Here is a 17,154-nt window from a genome sequence, read left to right as displayed (position 1 = left end):
AATGCTGACTGTGAGCGCTGCTTCTCTAGTGTAAACCGTGTGAAAACAAAAGACAGAAATAAGCTAAAATCAATCAAAGTCAATGATAAAAAACATGACATCAAGAGTGCTATATTCCTCCAATGAAGATAGTGCCGGGGCTGCTGACGACGTGCCGGATGTATATAATAGAAGAACAAGACCAGTAATCTCCTACATAGTAAGTAAACAACTTAACCAAGTGTCCTGTAGTTTTTCTCCAATTATTAATGATATGTATTTAGGAAAGTGTTTTGTTTGTTAAGGGCATTGTTGTTTTTTTCATTACACACACACACACTCTCTCTCTCTCTCTCTCTCTCTCTCTCTCTCTCTCTCTCTCTCTCTCTCTCTCTCTCTCTCTCTCTCTCTCTCTCTATATATATATATATATATATATATATATATATTTATATATATATATATATATATATATATATATATATATATATAAGTACAATAATTTCAACCTATGTAGTACGATAATATGGCCAAAACAATCTGGCAACGCTGACTGTCTGCTGCCTGACAAGTCAGTGTGTCGCGTCTATGGGTGGTGTTGGTAAACGTCTGTTTCAACTCCCAGCCTGACGGAATTTGTGTTTTTTTTTTTGTGTGTGTGTGTGTGTGTGTGTGTGTAACCACGCATACACAGTGGCTGCCAAGGCTTACCCATGAGTTAAACCGTCTTTAGTTGGTAATGAGGAAGGCGTGGGCTCTAGCAGTGGACACCCGAAGGCAGCAGTGGGTGAAAACAAGCAAAATAAAGAAAAGTTTGGCTGTGAGAAGGTGCTAGACAGCCAGCCATAGTGAGGAGGGGGCATCGTCCACCAGCCATCACCACCACAGGGAAGGTAAGGTCAGGAAGTGTTAGAATAAATTTAGGTAACTTAACATAACTTTTTAATTAATAAATTTAGGTAACTTAACGTAACTTTTTAATGAATAACTGAACAATCCACGGTTTTAACTCATTTTAACGCATCTCACCTAACCTCCAGCACAATATATCCCTGTGTCAGCCTCGTAACCGTAAAATTTAACTTAATGAAAATAAACAATCTGGGTCGTCTCTATTTATCAGCCATTATCTATCTTATCTTGAGTGTTTTAAACCAATACTGTCGCAAAGCGGAGCCACATGACCAGGCTTTAATATCTGCTCGTTAGATATACCTGCCATTACTTAGTTTAAGTTTGGCGAGGGTTTAAATGAGTGAGAAGGGTTGGTCGTCCCCTCCGCTGGCCCCCCATCGCCATCTTGGATAAGGCTCCCCAGCCCCCTCCGGTTCCAATACTATTTTTTTTTATTTCCTAAGTATTTTATTTCGGCTTGTAGCTAAGACTTTATGGTTTGTAAAAATATTTCGTTGATTTTTAAGTTATTTGAGCGCGTGTGTTGCGTGAAAAGTGGTGATTTTGGCGGTTTTTGTGTAAATAAGAGGGCCGTTTTCGGCGTATTTTTTTTTTACGGTTCCAAAACTAAATTTTTTATTTCAGCCTGTACTAGGTTCTTATTGGTTTTAAAAATAGTTGGTGTTTTTTTAAGTGTGTTGCCGTCCCGCTCAGTGAAATGCGTGCACCGTACACTTGTTTTTATTCGTGTTCAACTTCCAATAATATTGAATTTTTTTTCGGTAGATTTTTTATTTGTGCTTGTAGCTCACTTTAAATGGTTTTAGAAAATAGTTCAGATTTTTTAAAGTGTTTTCCGTTATGTTTAAGCCAGAATGGGTGGACATTTGAACGATTTTAAATGGGGTGAAGGTTCCAACAGTTTCCAGATACTTCTTTTTAAATATCTTTAATACTACTGCGTTTTGAAATGTGTTGTTATTTGTGGCACTAGTTAAAATATGTAGCAAGTTTTAATTTATAAAGCATTCCTGTCTAGCTGCGTTTTTTAGAGAGGTCATTTTCAAAATGAAATACGTACGTACGTAAATAACGCTCGCTGTGACGTCATCAACCCCCAGCCGTGACGTCACAAGCCCCCCCCAGCCGTGACGTTATCCGAGTGGTACCTTCCCTAACTCCCTTTCAGTCCCTCCCAGTAAATATTCAGTGTTTTTTTTTTCAAGGTATTTCAAGGTGTGTGTGTGTGTGTGTGTGTGTGTGTGTGTGTGTGTGTGTGTGTGTGTGTGTGTGTGTTGCCTTATTTTTCGTTGTACAGATGGTGATGCAGTGTGTGTTGCTTTGTCTTTCGTTGTACAGATTGTTATGCAGTGTGTGTGTGTGTGTGTGTGTGTGTGTGTGTGTGTGTGTGTGTGTGTGTGTGTGTGTGTTGCCGTATCTTTCGTTGTACAGATGGTGATGCAGTGTGTGTGTGTGTGTGTGTGTGTGCGTGTGTGTGTGTGTGTGTGTGTTGCCTTATCTTTCGTTGTACAGATGGTGATGCAGTGTGTGTGTGTGTGTGTGTGTGTGTGTGTGTGTGTGTGTGTGTTTGTGTGTGTGTGTGTGTGTGTGTGTGTGTGTGTGTGTGTGTGTGTGTGTGTGTTTGTGTGTGTGTGTGTGTGTGTGTGTGTGTGTGTGTGTGTGTGTGTGTGTGTTGCCTTGTCTTTCGTTGTACAGATGCTTATGCAGTGTGTGTGTGTGTGTGTGTGTGTGTGTGTGTGTGTGTGTGTGTGTGTGTGTGTGTGTGTTGCCTTGTCTTTCGTTGTACATATGCTTATGCAGTGTGTGTAATAATAATAATAATAATATGTGTGTGTGTGTGTGTGTGTGTGTGTGTGTGTGTGTGTGTGTGTGTGTGTGTGTGTTGAAAATGTACGCGCGCGCGCGCGCGTACATTTTCAATATGTGGAAAGAAACAGACAATTATGCAAAGACTGAAATGAATCGTTGTTTTTATCTACTGACAAAGAGAGAGAGAGAGAGAGAGAGAGAGAGAGAGAGAGAGAGAGAGAGAGAGAGAGAGAGAGAGAGAGAGAGAGAGAGAGAGTTACACCATCTTACACCGTGTAATTGCAAACTTTTTGACATAATTACAGCAACATTAATTATTTCAGTCACACCGAACAGACAAGGCAGGATTATTGTGGAAACCTTGAGATGAGGAGAAGAGAGAAGGAGAGGAGAGAAAATGTGACAAGAGAAGCTAAAGAAACTGGAAGAGAAGAGAGGAATAAAAGGAAAGAAGAGATGGAGAGGAAAGGAGAGAGAAGTGATGAGATGAGATGAGATGAGATGAGATGGAGGGGAGGAAAGAAAGAGAGGAAAGAAGACAAGAGATGGAGAGAGGAGAGAGGAGGAAAGAAAAGAAGAGAAAAGGAAAGATATGGAGGAAAGGACAGTTAAGAGAAGAGAAAAGGTGAGGAAAGGGCGGAAAAAAAAAATGGGAAGCAGAGGAGAGGAAAGATAAGAAGAGAGAAGAGGAAAGGAAAGAAAAAGGAAAAAAAGAGGAAAGAAAACAAGAATTGGAGAGGAAAGGAGAGGCAAAAGGGGAGAAGAGAAAAGAAGATAAGAGATGGAGAGGAAAAAAGAAGAAAGGGAAGAGAAAATAACAGAACAGAACAGAACAGAACTCAGAACACGAGAGAAGAGAAGAGAAAAAAAAAGATGAGAGGAGAAAAGAGACGAGGAAATAATAATAAAAAGAAAAAAAAGAGAAGTATAAGGAAAACAAGAGAGAAAAAAAAGAAAAGCCAAAAACTCAAAAAGGAAAATGATGATGATGATGGTAATAATAATACTAATAATAATAATGATAATAATAATAATAATAATAATAATAATAATAATAATAATAATGATAATAGGTGCGTGAAAGTGTACTTTTAACCATAGAAGGACAACAAGTACGCTGGACAAGGAGATTCGCACGATATCATTGACTCTCTCTCTCTCTCTCTCTCTCTCTCTCTCTCTCTCTCTCTCTCTCTCTCTCTCTCTTTCTCTCTCTCTCCTTATAAGGGCATTAATACAGCGTTATCTCTGACTCATCGCATTACATCTCAATCACCTCCTATGATAGAGCAATACATCTTTCCCTGCAGTATGGTCTTTACCATATAAGGACTGCAACTGTATAATGTATCAGTATGATGTATTGTTCCATAGTACGCTAGTGAGAGATATTTTATTTATCTCGGGTAAGTGGATTCAAATTTCCGCGCCAAACTATGTCAGATGGCGTTACTATTATTTTGTTAATATTCAGACATTATTTCAAGATATATAAATTCAATCTTTGTCCACCATTATCAAGGTAAAACTTGAGTTATAATAATTATTATATATATTCTACTGTATGAAATCGAAGAATAACAAAGAAATAAGACGGCATCCATCATCCAGGAAATATTAATATATCCCTATTTCAAACATTGAAAGGCAAAAATAACCTTATAATTTACAAAACACCTTAATATCGACTTTTACACAATAAAAGATGGAGGAATCTAGTAAACTAATAGTAACTGCAGCATCCCATGTAAATCTAAATACAGTATTGTTTTCAGCACCTAAGGGACAAAAATGATCCCATAATTAATAAAATATATAAATAAAAACTTTCAGATACTCAGAAACGGAAGAAACTAGTAAAACAATCGTAAATAGACAGAAGAGATGCCATGACTATTATTCTGGCGTGCAGAGACGTGGCAGCAGACTGTTTGTTGACAAGAGGAGAGGAAGAAGAAGAGGAAGAGGAGGAGATCAACAGAAGCAATCGCACACGTCTTTCATTCCTGACCCTCCTGACAGACTGACAGGTGAGATGAGGACAGGTAAAGGTGCGGGTGATCATTTAGGACACGTGAGAATAGGTACAAGGTATTAGTTAAGGGATATATGCGAGTTTTAAGGTATATTTTGCGGGAGTGTATGAGTTGAAGGGATGTTTAGTCTTGTCTGTCTGTCTGTCTGTCTGTCTGTCTGGGGCCGGTGCCTGTCCCTCTGTAAGTCTGTTTGTCAGTTTGTTTGTTTTGAGCCGATGTGTTTGTCCGTCTGTCAGTCTTGGGCCGGTGTGGGGTGTGTGCGTGTCTGTCTGTCTGTCTGTCTGTGTCTGTAGCCGGTGTGACACTCGTGGAAAACTGGTCCCGGGCTGGCTAGCTGGCAGGGACCCCAATTCTTCACGAGTGCCGCTATTAACCAATTCTAACCAAATCCATCACTATTTATCCTTCCTTTATAATCTATCACATCACTATTACCTCACAAACGAAGCGTATAACAAACAAACAACTAATAAATAAATAAATAACCTTTAAATCACCATCAATACATTTAACAAGCAAACAACCAGCAATAACCCTATTCACTAACCTTCTAATCACCGTCAACCACTTCTTGCTCCTCCTTTGCGTTCCTTTACATCACCCCCGCCCTTGGTCCGCAGAATGATCTCCGACGTGCAGCTGGCAGTGTTCGTCAACATCCTGGGAGTGTCGCTGTTCCTCATGGTCGTGCTGTACCACTACATCGCCGCCAACAACCCCAAGAGTCACTAGCGAGGCGGTGGGACCCTAGGGGGGAAGGCCACAAGGTGAGACGCTGCTGTATTTACCATTCACTGAGAGAGAGAGAGAGAGAGAGAGAGAGCTGCTCCTTTTTCCTTGTTCGTTCAGATTAATGTGTGAAATCTTCATACACACACACACACACACACACATCTTTTGTACTACTTGTTTGATTTATAATAATAATAATAATAATAATAATAATAATAATAATAATAATAATAACAATAATAATACCACATTAATATTAGCATCATTATACAAGTTAAGTTATTTTCAATGTGAATAAATATTTAGCTTCATCTTTAAAGTGACTTGGCCAGTAGCTCTGCCGCCTCTCTGATCCACTGGCCTCACACCACACTCCACACTCCACACCCAGCCACCCGCTGGGCTGACACTCCAAGTGTACTGATCAGTTGACGTACTGTTGATGTGGCCACTCACCCCACCCCTGACGACCTCGCCTGCATTCTACCTTAACACACACACACACACACACACACGTATGGAGTCCATGTATGTCCATGTATGGAGTATGCTTCACATGTCTGGGGGGGGTTCCACTCATACTGCTCTTCTAGACAGGGTGGAATCAAAAGCTTTTCGTCTCATCAACTCCTCTCCTCTTCTCCTCTCCTCTTCAGCCTCTCTCTCACCACCGCAGTGTTGCATATCTAGCTGTCTTCTACCGCTATTTTCATGCTAACTGCTCTTCTGATCTTGCTAACTGCATGCCTCCCCTCCTCCCGCGGCCTCGCTGCACAAGACTTGACTTTCTTCTTTCTCTCACCCCTATTCTGTCCACCTCTCTAATGCAAGAGTTAACCAGTATTCTCAATCATTCATCCCTTTCTCTGGTAAACTCTGGAAGAGGAAGAAGAGGCAGGAGAAAAAGAATAAAAAAGTAGATAAATAAATAAATAAATAAATAAATAAAACACCTGCATCTTTCACAGGCAGCTTAAGGAAGGGAGGCAGGAGGAGCCGCCGCCATGGTGAAGAGGTACTACTGTGACTTCTGTGACTGTTCCTACCCTTACAGTGATGAGGCGTTCAAGAAGCACCGCACGGGACACCACCACATCAAGCAACGCAGGGCACACTATGATAAATTCAAGAGTGAGTGTGCTGTTATTTATTTATTTATATATTTTATTTATTTTTTTTATTTATTTATTTTTTTTTTTTTATGCTCTTCTCTTTTTTTCTCGTATTTGGGATGCATTTGTCACTTTTTTTCTTTTTTTTTATAATTTTCTTGCTTCTTAAGTGTTGGAGTGATAAATTTTAAGTGCGTGTGTGTGTGATTTGTATTTTTGCCTTCTTCGTTTCGTTTTCTTTCTTGTGTCTTGTGCGTTAGAGAGTGATAAATAGGAAAGATAACAAAAAACACGTAGAAAAATAAACTTATGCACTCCTTCCCTTCTAGCACACCTCCCCAGCCCCCCCAATTTATACGCTTCCCTCCCTCCCAGTATACCACCACACCCCCAACCCCCCACCAGTACATTATTAACCAGCACACTACCCGACAGACGCACGGGAGAGGCTGGAGGACGAGGCTAAGAAAAGCAAGTGTCGCCGTTTTCTTTCGGGGCAGGAGTGTTCGTTTGGCGACTCCTGTGTGTTCTCCCACCTCACCCAGGCTGGCACTGAGGCACTCCAACAGCTGGGTAAGTGCCGCGGTGTGCCTCTTGTGAGATGGATAGAAGGATTAGCTGTTTGTTTTAGCATTATTTATTTGTTAGTGAAGTCTGTTGTGTTTGTGTTAGTTTAAGAAGGGAATATTGATTATTTTTTTGTGTTTTAAGGATAGCGTGGAGATAGGGATGGTATGAATCAGCATATATGCATTTCATTGTTTGACATTTTGAGTAAGAAGTGAATGTTATGCTGAGAAAACGTGAAGGCTTTTTTTGTAACCACGTAGTCAACCATTAGAGAACAGAATAGACCACAGGAATGAGCAATAGCAACATGCAACATACACCAAAAACACACCAGCACCACACAACACACACACGCACACACACCACCACAACACACACATACACCCACACACACACACACGCACACCACCAAACACATCAACACCACCACAAAACACACCAACACCAACAAAACACACACCACCACCACAGAGCACCCTATTAACACCACCACTCCCCTCTGCAGCACTAGAAGAAGAGAGACAGGAACGCAAGATGCAGATCCCAACGGCACAGAGAGAAGGACTTGACCTCTCTGTTGACTCCTGGCTCAAGCAACGAAAAGTACCACTCACTGAAGACTCTGACGCTCTGCCTGGCCCTGCTCCTGACCCTGTAGAGATCCTGGCACCCCTGAACACCCCTCTGCCACCTGCTTTGCTATCCCTGCCTCGCTTGCCCCCTTCCCTCGCTCCTGTCACACCTCAATGCTACCTTCAAGTGGAATTTGCTGAGTGGGGTTGAGTGTTTGGGTGTTCAAATAGATGGACTTTTTTTTTTTTGTTTTTTATTCTTTAGAAGGAAATAAAATGGAAGTTATGATACAAATAAATGGAAAGTTATTTTTTTTCCTTTGGGTGTTTTTTTTTATATTTGGTCTTTTTTTTTAATTATTGAGGAGTCTCTCTCTCTCTCTCTCTCTCTCTCTCAAACACTAGGGAAACTGGAGGAAAAGGTGGGGGGAAAACACTTGGAGATTTATTTACTAGGACTAATCTTTAACACGAGCGCTGGGAAGGAAAAGCGTGGCTGTTCCCTGCTTGCCTTCTGCGTCGCCGGCAGGACACAACAAGGAACCCGTGAGGAAAGAAAGGCTTCACAAACTCGATTTCTCTTTATTTACAATTTACACTTCGGCAGACTCGTGATAACTCGAGGTCGTATTCAGAAAAGCTTTACTTTCTCACAACAACTACTTTCAAAGGCCACAGTGATGACCAGCCAGGTTCTTAAGAGTGTTTCTCCTTTTGATATAGAAATCTTGTTTGTCACTGGAACCGTAAAAACACTCTTAAAATCCCGTCACTTCATCACAGAGAGAGAGAGAGAAACACAAACACACACACACACCACTGAATATTCGATAATTTCTGTGTTATTTCAAATTATAATCTAAACCCACCAAGAGCACTTACACAAACTGAGGTGCCATGACGGTCAGTTACGACAAATTAGGCAGTTGCGAGAGTAAATCACCGGTGACACTGCAGGAAGGGGAGAGAGCCATCACCCCCCACCCCCCTTTCTTCCCCCACGTAAAGGGTATTCAACACCACCGTGGATATATTAACAGCAAAAAAAATTAATAAATAAAATCAATAAATAAAATAATATACAGCGGGATAATAATTAAAGCGCATTGGTCTGAAATAATGAGATACAGGTAAATATAGATTATGGTGATAACACACACACACACACACACACACACGAATTCGAATAGCGTACTGCCACTATACAATCACTATTCTATGCATCACAATCATCAATAACCTCCCAAATTATATCACCTTCATATCAATAACAAAAAAAAATCCAATAAATAGGTAAACGAAATGACGAGAGAGAGAGAGAGAGAGAGAGAGAGAGAGAGAGAGAGAGAGAGAGAGAGAGAGAGAACTACTGACTTATCTACTTACGCGGTGGAACAAAGACGGGAGGGGCGAAGGAGGGAGGAGGAGGAGACGGAGGTGGATCAGAGGTGGAGGAGGAGGAGGAGGAAGGACGTGGAATGATGGAAGGAATGGAATCTCTCTTCCTCCTCTGTCTTGGTGGAGGAGGTGGAATGGGTAAGACTACTGGTGTGGGTGATGTGGGTGTGGGTGGTGTGGGTGATGTGGGTGTATCTGTGGGTGTGGGTTGGGGTGTGGGTGGTGTGGGTGTATCTGTGGGTGCAGGTTGAGGTGTGGGTGTGTCTGTGAGTGTGTCTGTGAGTGTGGGTTGGGGTGTAGGTGGTGTGGGTGTATCTGTGGGCGTGTCCGTGAGTGTGGCTGTATTTGTGGGTGTGTTTGTGTCTATCTGTGGGTCTGCGGCTGTGTCTGGGCGTGTGTGTGTGTCTGTGAGTGTGGATGAAGATGTGGGTGAGGGAGTGGATGAATTATTCTCACCTCCCTCACTTCCACAATTATCCTCATCACTGGAAGAAGAAGAAGTGGAAGAAGAAGAAGAAGGAAAAGTAATAGAAGGAGGAGGAGAAGGAACAGGATCATTTGGAACGTCAGGAGGAGGAGAAGGAGGAGGAGAAGGCGAACCAACACAAGTAACAGGTTCTACTGAAGGTTCTCTCTCTGTATCTACGCCTTCTTGGTTCTCGTGATTCTGAGTCACACGTTCGAGTTCCGAGCTTAGGGATTCGTATCTTTCAGTCGCCACTTCACCCGCCTCCGCGTCAGGGGTAGGGGAGGGCGTGTCGCTGATGGGGGTGGCGGTGGAGGTGATTGTGGTGGTAGGAGGGGTGACTGGGGTCCTGTCATCGCTACTGGTGGCTGTGGTTGTTGTTGCTGGTTGTGGTAGTGGTGATGTGGTAGGTGTGGTGGGGGAGACTAAATCTTGAGGTGGAGGCGAAGTGGTGGTGAGCGTATTAGTAGGAGAGAGAGAGAGGTCATCATTTTCTGAAACAGGGGAAGAGGAAACTGAAGGAGGAGGAGAAGGCGAAGGATCTGGACGAGATGTAGGAATGGAGGAATCTGGAGGACTAGGAGAGGAAGGAGGAGAAGGAGGAGATTCGGGAGTGAGGGGGGTAGGAGGAGGAGTAGGAGGAGGAGGGAGAGGAGGAGACTGGGTAGGGATGACAGGGACAGGATGAGGCTGGGTAGGTAAGATAGGGGGAGGGGTGGTGGGAGTTGGTGGAGGTGGAGGAGTGATAGAGGCTGGGGGAGGGGAGGGTTTGGTAGGGGAAGGAGGAGGCTGGGACTCGGTAGGGGTTGGGGAGGGGGACGGCTGGGCAGGAGGGTGGGAGGGAGGTGCCTTGGTGACGGGGCTGGATGGGGGAGGGGGCGGTTTCTCCCCAGGCTTGGAGAGATTGCGGGACAATGTGCGGGTGGAGAGGGCGTGGGCGGGGGCGTGGTTGAGGGATGGGGGTGGCGGGGCGGGCACGGCGGGTGGTAGGACACGCCTCTGTTGCTCTTCACTCTGTACAGAAAGAAAAAAAAAATAGATAAATAAACAGATAAATGAAAATATGTTGTCATCACTTACCACAGAGTGCAGTAACGTGTGACTCATTGCTGCTTCTACTACTACCACCACCACAAGGGCGCCACTCACCGCGAGGCCGGGAGAGGGCGATGGGCCTGGGTCAAAGCCAACATGATACACGTGGCGGAAGTCCGTAGGCTGACCAATCATATCCTTCCTGTGAAAAAAAAAAAAAAGAAAGAATAAGATGAATAAGAAGAAATAGGAAAAAAAAAAAAAATAGCCATTAGAACCTTTGTAATTATGTGTAACCCTTGGGAACACCCCTATAAGACCCTAACAGTTTCAAAATACGATGCTTTGTCATGAGTGTTGCTCCTGTTAGTGATGCAGTCCCCGCCACGCTACCAGGGCACTTATGAAAACACCCTTCAAAACACTAGTTACTCCTTCAAGTTTGTGATAAATGGGACGCCGAGACTAGTTTGAGTAGACGTCATGGCATAAAGACTCGTGAAAGCACCCTTGAACACTACAATTACTCCCACTACAGAGGTGTGGTAGATATGACGCCGTTACGTTTGAGGGAATTCAAAACACAAGACACTATATTCTGTCCGGTGCTCGATGACTTGCAAAAGGCTCTAGTTGAAGTTATTAAGGGTGTGTTTGCTGTTATGTTTACTGTTTTGGTGATAGATTGATAAGCTTTCTACATTATCAACAGGAGAAATAGTCTTGAAAGCCGTCTAATCATCTCTGTGGCCTTGAAAAATTGTCGTGGCGAGAGCAAAGCATTTCTGAATTAAAACCAAGGGCGGGTAACTCACGTGATTTTCTTCCCTGCTCGCCGCCTGTCAAGTGTTGCGGCAGCCTTGTCAGCGGGGGATGTCAGCGCCATTCCAGCGAATCCTAGCTGGGCGACCTGATCCACGCCTTGTTGTTGTGGCGGAGTAGGCGAAGCTGCGGCTGGCCTCTGGTGTCTCCTCGCCTCCTGCTGTGCTCGTGGCGTCTCCGTTTTCTGTTGTGTCTGGCGTTCTTGTGTTTCCTCCTGCGTGTCTTTCCCTTTCCCTTTCTGTGGCGGCTGCTTGGGACACGGTGGGGGTTGCTTAGGAGGCGGTGGTGCCTGTTTGCGGGGCTGTAGTGCTGAAGGTTTCGATGTCTGTGACCCCTCCGTTGTTTCTGAGGGGATGTATACTTGTTCCTTCCTGTGTCTTGCTCCCTCCGTTCCGTTTGTCTGTTGCTGTATGACTCGCGTGATCGGGGAGGTGGGCTGCTCTGTGGTCGAGAAGGGAGAGAAAAGTTAGTTTGTAGTAGTGGTAGAAGTAGTATGAAAGAGTGAAAATACAAGTCAACTCTTACGTGTGTGCAGAGATAACGCTGGTTTTCTCTCGCAATCAACCAGCCAGCCGACTCGCGCCAAGAATCACACTTTACAGAAGTACCCGACGCAAGACATGAGCGATAGAGAATGCCTTACTACTTACTGTCGGGAGAAGATGGCCCTTCCTCGCCCTTGGTGGTGGCCTGGCCAGACACTATGTCATGCACGACGCTAGCAAAGGTGCGGGCGTCCCCTTCCCACGCGAACCGCAGTCCAATCATGACGTTCTGAGGAAGGGACGCAGCCGGGGAGGCAGGATGAGAACAAGACAAAGACAGAATGACAAAATAATGCTTCCTTACGCATTCGGAAGCACCAGATTAACAAGAAAGGAAGGACCGATACCTCCCCACAACAACGGAGTCATAAGGCGCCGCGCATCAACATGTAAAGCAAACATCGATATGATTTAAAAAGAGAAAGAAAAGACAAGGCAAAGAAGAAAACGACGTCTTAAAAGCTTCCATTCTAAAGTAATCCAATAAAACGAATGAAAAGTACATCAATTTCATCTTTAGGTGTGTAGGTGTGCAATTACCAACGAAGCTACAGAAAGTTTAGCTTCCCTGGTGTGTGTGTGTGTGTGTGTGTGTGTGTGTGTGTGTGGACTGACCTCAACTTGGAACTGGTGGAAGAGCGTCGTGGAGAAGTGATATGTAGAATCCCGCTTGATCACATCCTCGCGCACCAACTCCCACGCCACCATGTCAAACAACTGAGAGAGAGAGAGAGAGAGAGAGAGAGAGAGAGAGAGAGAGAGAGAGAGAGAGAGAGAGAGAGAGAGAGAGAGAAATGAGTCCACAGTCTATAATGATACAAAAAAATAAAGATTAGCCCCAAATGGTGAGGTAAGAACATTAAGCTCCCTGTCTAGCTACTTGTCTATCTATTTCTCTCTTCAAGGCCCGTATTCTGAAACACTTCCACGCCGCACCTGCAAAAGGCTCTCATTGAAGTTACACGGGGTTTTAAGGATGTTTTTTTTTTCACGGTTTTATTGATAAGTTAACAAGACTTCTACATTAAAAGGAGAAACGTTCTTGAGAACTCGGCTAACCATCTCTGTCGCTTTAGAAAATAGTCGTGGTGAGAAAGCGTTTATGAATGCTGGCCTAGGAGTGTTTGCCGCGCCTCACCTGAATGAAGTAGCATTTTCTGGCGCGATCCTTGGTGAGAGTGGCGACGCCCGTCAGGAGAGGCCGCCAGTCCCCGTACGTGGGCGGATCTGCTTCGAACACCGCCACCACGCCCGCCGCCTTCACCTGCCACCCACCAGTGTTTAGTTGATTGGTGAAAATACACAGAAGATACAAAATACATACATATCAATATACCTTGTCTCTGAATCTTGTGCACGCATTCCGGCTTCTTCTATTTAGTGTTATTTATGTATAAGGGGTTCCGTCCAAGGACAAAAAAAAAAAATAGCATAAAAATAAAAAAAAATAAATAAAAAGGCCCTATGAACGTTAGTCCTCACAGAGCATAGACAGAAAAGAATTACCCAAAAATTTGAAAAGTGTCTTGAAACGTTCCTCCCGAAGCAGTTCAAATCAAAGGCAGGGGGAAATACAGAAGCAGGTGGGGAGTTCCGGAGTTTACCAGTGAAGAGAATGAAGGGCTGATAACTAGAGTAAAAATATCATCAGTACCACCACACACACTCACGTATAGGGAGAGGAGTGAGATAGCAGATAATACTAATGGCAGGTCAACAAAATAGTGATGGTAATAATCAGTTTGTATTTTGTCTTGGTTCCTCGTTACGCTGAGATGCACGTATATAATTTCTAGTGGAAGTTGTTGACAAGTTTACTTCAACCAGCGGTATCCTGATAAGGCTGATATAAAGAAATGAACAGATATATCGTCTGCAGACACGAATATCTGTATCTATTGTGCTGATAAGGATACCAGGTACTGATTAAGTGACTGTAACTAACCTGAATAGACACACGAATACAAGTTATATTATTACTACAACAACAGCTACTACTACTACTAAAACTACTACTACTACTACTACTACTACTACTACTACTACTACTACTACTACTAGTATCTGTAATAATCATACACTCAACTACAATCCATTCACTGACCTACCTTCTTTTTGAGTGACACCCATCACCACCACCACCACCACCAGCACACACCTGAGATTTCGGGGGCAGGAGAGAGAATATTTTAGAGTTGGCCTCCTCACTCAGCACGGCCGAGGACTGGTGCTTCATGCCTCCGCCTCCTCCTCCTCCTCCTCCACCTCCTTGTGGTGCTGAGGGCGTTGCTCGTAGGGACGTCATGCTCACTCACTGCTGCGGAAATAAAAATGCGGTTGATGCTCTTTCCCCACTCGTATCTTTGCAGGTGTGGGGAAGTAATGGTGGTGGTGGAGCTGGTTTGTTATGGTTCTCAAGAAGAGTGGTATATGAATGAAATGGACTCAGCAATCACGTTGTTAGTGCTGAGTCATTAGGGAGCTTTAAAAGACTAGACAAATTTGTGGATGGGGATGATGGGTGGAAATACAAAGGTCAATTTTATTCAGGGACTGCCACGTGTATGTCTGATGGCTTCTTGCAGCTTCTCTTATTTTTTTTTTTATGTTCTTATGTTCATTACACTAGTCGTAGTCTGAACAGCAAAGCACTGCACTGCCTCCGCTACTCACCAACCTACCGGACGAACACTGACGAAAGGAAGGCAGTGCAGTTTATCAGCGCTCGCCACAACAAAAGTGAGTGACAATATTCGGCGCCATAACAGCTAAGTCATTCGGCAAAAGATTCATAGCACATCTACAGACTGAACATCGCCTTCCGCAGCCCTGAACCGCAACCATTTGAAATTCGCTGTTTCACAAACGAAAATGTAAATTATCCGCATGCCTTTCAGTGTATTACTTCTATATTCATCTATGTATTTATTTTATTTTGCAATCAGTGGGGTAAAAAAATGTTCTGTATGTAGGTACTCATTGAACTTTACCAAACACACAAATAATTAAACGAAATCATTTGCAAAGTCAGTAGCTTGTCCAGAGCGGGGCGGCGATATTCTGTTGCGGTAGTCCTCCTAAGTGCCTCTTCCGTGGGCTAGGAGGCGTGGTGGTGGTGGTGGTGGCGTGTCACTGGAAGGCTATGCACCGCCTGTTTGCCATCGCTTAACAAACAAAAACACGTCAGTTTGAGTCGCAGAGGAAGGAAGCGTCACAGCTTGGATGACTGAAAAAACAGCAATGAATTTTCGATCAAGGTAATTCCTCTACCTTTCCTCACATGACCAGTACTTTTTATTCAGTACTTCACACCACCACCACCACCGCCACCACTGCCATGCGTTTACGTACTGGCGCTTTGCAGTCTCCATTATGTTCTTTTGCTGTAATGTTTCCACGAACCGGCTGTCACTCACTCGATTACCACCACCACCACCACCACTAATATCTTTCACGGATCAACATTTTACTAACACAAATAATTTTTTTTTTTAGAGTCCGTCTCTCTACAGACAAGCTCACCACCTTTTTTTCTTAATCCCCTCACACTACTGCAACCACCACCAACATCACCACCACTAGCAGTTTTTTTTTCTTTTTTTTCTCGAATCAATCTAATCTTCACAGGAAACATTTCGTCACCAAACCTGATAATGCGTTTAAAAGCAGCAAAGTTGTAATAACGATCCACGTCCCACCTCCTCCTCGCACCCGTTGAAGAATATAAGTAACCCAACTCACTTGTATGTATGCTTTTGTCACTTTCTACGGAAAGGGCGAAACATCCGCTGACCAAAAGCAACACAAGCCAACTGTAGGAAATGTTGAGTACATTCACAAGATAACACGAGGGGGCTTGTGGATTGGTTAATTGACGTCCCTTTATGCTCCCTTGCTTTGGTATAAAATGTTAGCTTCCCCACCTTTCCAGCAACTTGTAAACAAGGGCTAGGGGCAAGTGAGGGTCACAGTGCCGCCCCCCGAGCAGGCCACCCCTCTGTCATTTCCTGGCGGGACTGGCTGAGATGGCTGCCAGCTATACCAACATAACTCTTGTCATTGTTACCATTATTCCATCAACTAAACGAGATTATTAAACTATCCCATGAAGATATAAAAGGGATACGGTTCATGTGACATCGTGCGTTGTGTGGCGTTACATATCAAAAGCTCGTGTACCTTTTGCAACGTGGGAAGTTGTGTGTAAAGATTGGTACGCCTTCTTTGATAAGAAAATACCACTGCTCTTCCTCTGCTATCTTATCTTCACATGGAGGACATTAATCCTGGTCACTCGTAACGCATCTCAACATATGTCACTGCAACTCCCACACAACACTACCCGTGGGAAATGAAACGCGCAGATACCATGAAGTGTTGCTGGCTTTTGAAAATCTTAAAGTGCATTTGTTTCTCGCCTTCCCGTGTGTCTTATCAGTGACTGGTTGTTTGTCTATAATGATGTTCTACGAGAGAGAGAGAGAGAGAGAGAGAGAGAGAGAGAGAGAGAGAGAGAGAGAGAGAGAGAGAGAGAGAATACATGTACCCAGAAATGTCAGCCAGCTAAGTCTTCTTGAAACGTAATGACGGAAGGATGTACTTATTAATGCCACTGACTCGCTTTTCCCAGTATTGCTCCGCTACTTACGTACATCTGTCGGCCCCGCCCATGCAAGACGCTGGCGTGGCGATTCTGAGGGATTAAACTCCATAAGAATACAGTGATATTGGGTTTACAGTTGGAGGTCGTGGTAATATTACTTCTACTACTACTGCTACTACTACTACCACTACTACTGCTACTACTACTACCACTACTACTGTTGTTGTTGCTGTTGCTATTAGTTCGTATCGTCATGATTACAGAGCTCTGAAAAGGGGAAAAAAAAACATGCTATAAAAGGATCTTTAACCTCATATCGTGTACAAACTACCGGAGGGAAAATTCAACTGACTGGACAAATGATAAAGATACATTGAGTTCATGTCTTACTTTATTACTTTGTTTACATCATTCAAAATCAAAATTACAATCTCTCTCTCTCTCTCTCCGAAACAACACTACCCTTTTTTTTCATTTCTTTTTTTTCCAGAATAGCGTGTGTGTGTGTGTGTGTGTGTGTGTTTGCCGCTCCTTATCTCGACCGGCTCCCTTCATTCACA

At 43.6% G+C, this 17,154-nt stretch overlaps 2 protein-coding genes across 13 annotated transcripts; one reads left to right on the top strand and one right to left on the bottom strand.

The window, feature by feature from the left end:
- Nucleotides 1–553: 553 nt before the first annotated feature.
- Nucleotides 554–8,024, top strand: LOC135091973 (zinc finger matrin-type protein 5-like). 3 transcript variants are annotated; one of them, XM_063990067.1, is made up of 6 exons: nt 554–872; nt 4,537–4,733; nt 5,360–5,506; nt 6,440–6,602; nt 7,019–7,156; nt 7,659–8,024. In XM_063990067.1, the coding sequence occupies exons 4-6, from the start codon at nt 6,476–6,478 to the stop codon at nt 7,934–7,936; spliced, it is 543 nt and encodes a 180-aa protein (XP_063846137.1). In that variant the 5' UTR covers nt 554–872; nt 4,537–4,733; nt 5,360–5,506; nt 6,440–6,475; the 3' UTR covers nt 7,937–8,024. The 3 variants fall into 3 exon arrangements, with proteins under 3 accessions (XP_063846137.1, XP_063846138.1, XP_063846139.1); XM_063990068.1 differs by having other exon boundaries at nt 597–872; nt 4,537–4,748; XM_063990069.1 differs by lacking the exon at nt 4,537–4,733 and having other exon boundaries at nt 597–872.
- A 269-nt stretch (nt 8,025–8,293) lies between these two features.
- On the bottom strand, nt 8,294–16,033 carry LOC135091970 (cell surface glycoprotein 1-like). 10 transcript variants are annotated; one of them, XM_063990049.1, is made up of 9 exons: nt 14,982–15,326; nt 14,665–14,845; nt 14,150–14,308; nt 13,130–13,255; nt 12,607–12,708; nt 12,097–12,220; nt 11,440–11,887; nt 10,739–10,826; nt 8,294–10,603 (listed from the first exon to the last, which is right to left on the bottom strand). In XM_063990049.1, exons 3-9 carry the CDS (start codon nt 14,294–14,296, stop codon nt 9,104–9,106), a joined length of 2,535 nt encoding a protein of 844 aa, XP_063846119.1. In that variant the 5' UTR covers nt 14,297–14,308; nt 14,665–14,845; nt 14,982–15,326; the 3' UTR covers nt 8,294–9,103. The 10 variants fall into 10 exon arrangements, with proteins under 10 accessions (XP_063846119.1, XP_063846122.1, XP_063846120.1 ...); XM_063990052.1 differs by lacking the exons at nt 14,665–14,845; nt 14,982–15,326 and adding an exon at nt 15,915–16,033; XM_063990050.1 differs by lacking the exons at nt 14,665–14,845; nt 14,982–15,326 and adding an exon at nt 15,639–16,003.
- Between the last annotated feature and the right edge of the window lie 1,121 nt (nt 16,034–17,154).

The sequence above is a fragment of the Scylla paramamosain genome, chromosome 39 (assembly GCF_035594125.1).
Source record: "Scylla paramamosain isolate STU-SP2022 chromosome 39, ASM3559412v1, whole genome shotgun sequence".
NCBI lineage: Eukaryota > Metazoa > Arthropoda > Malacostraca > Decapoda > Portunidae > Scylla > Scylla paramamosain.
This window is presented reverse-complemented; position numbering and strand designations above follow the sequence as displayed.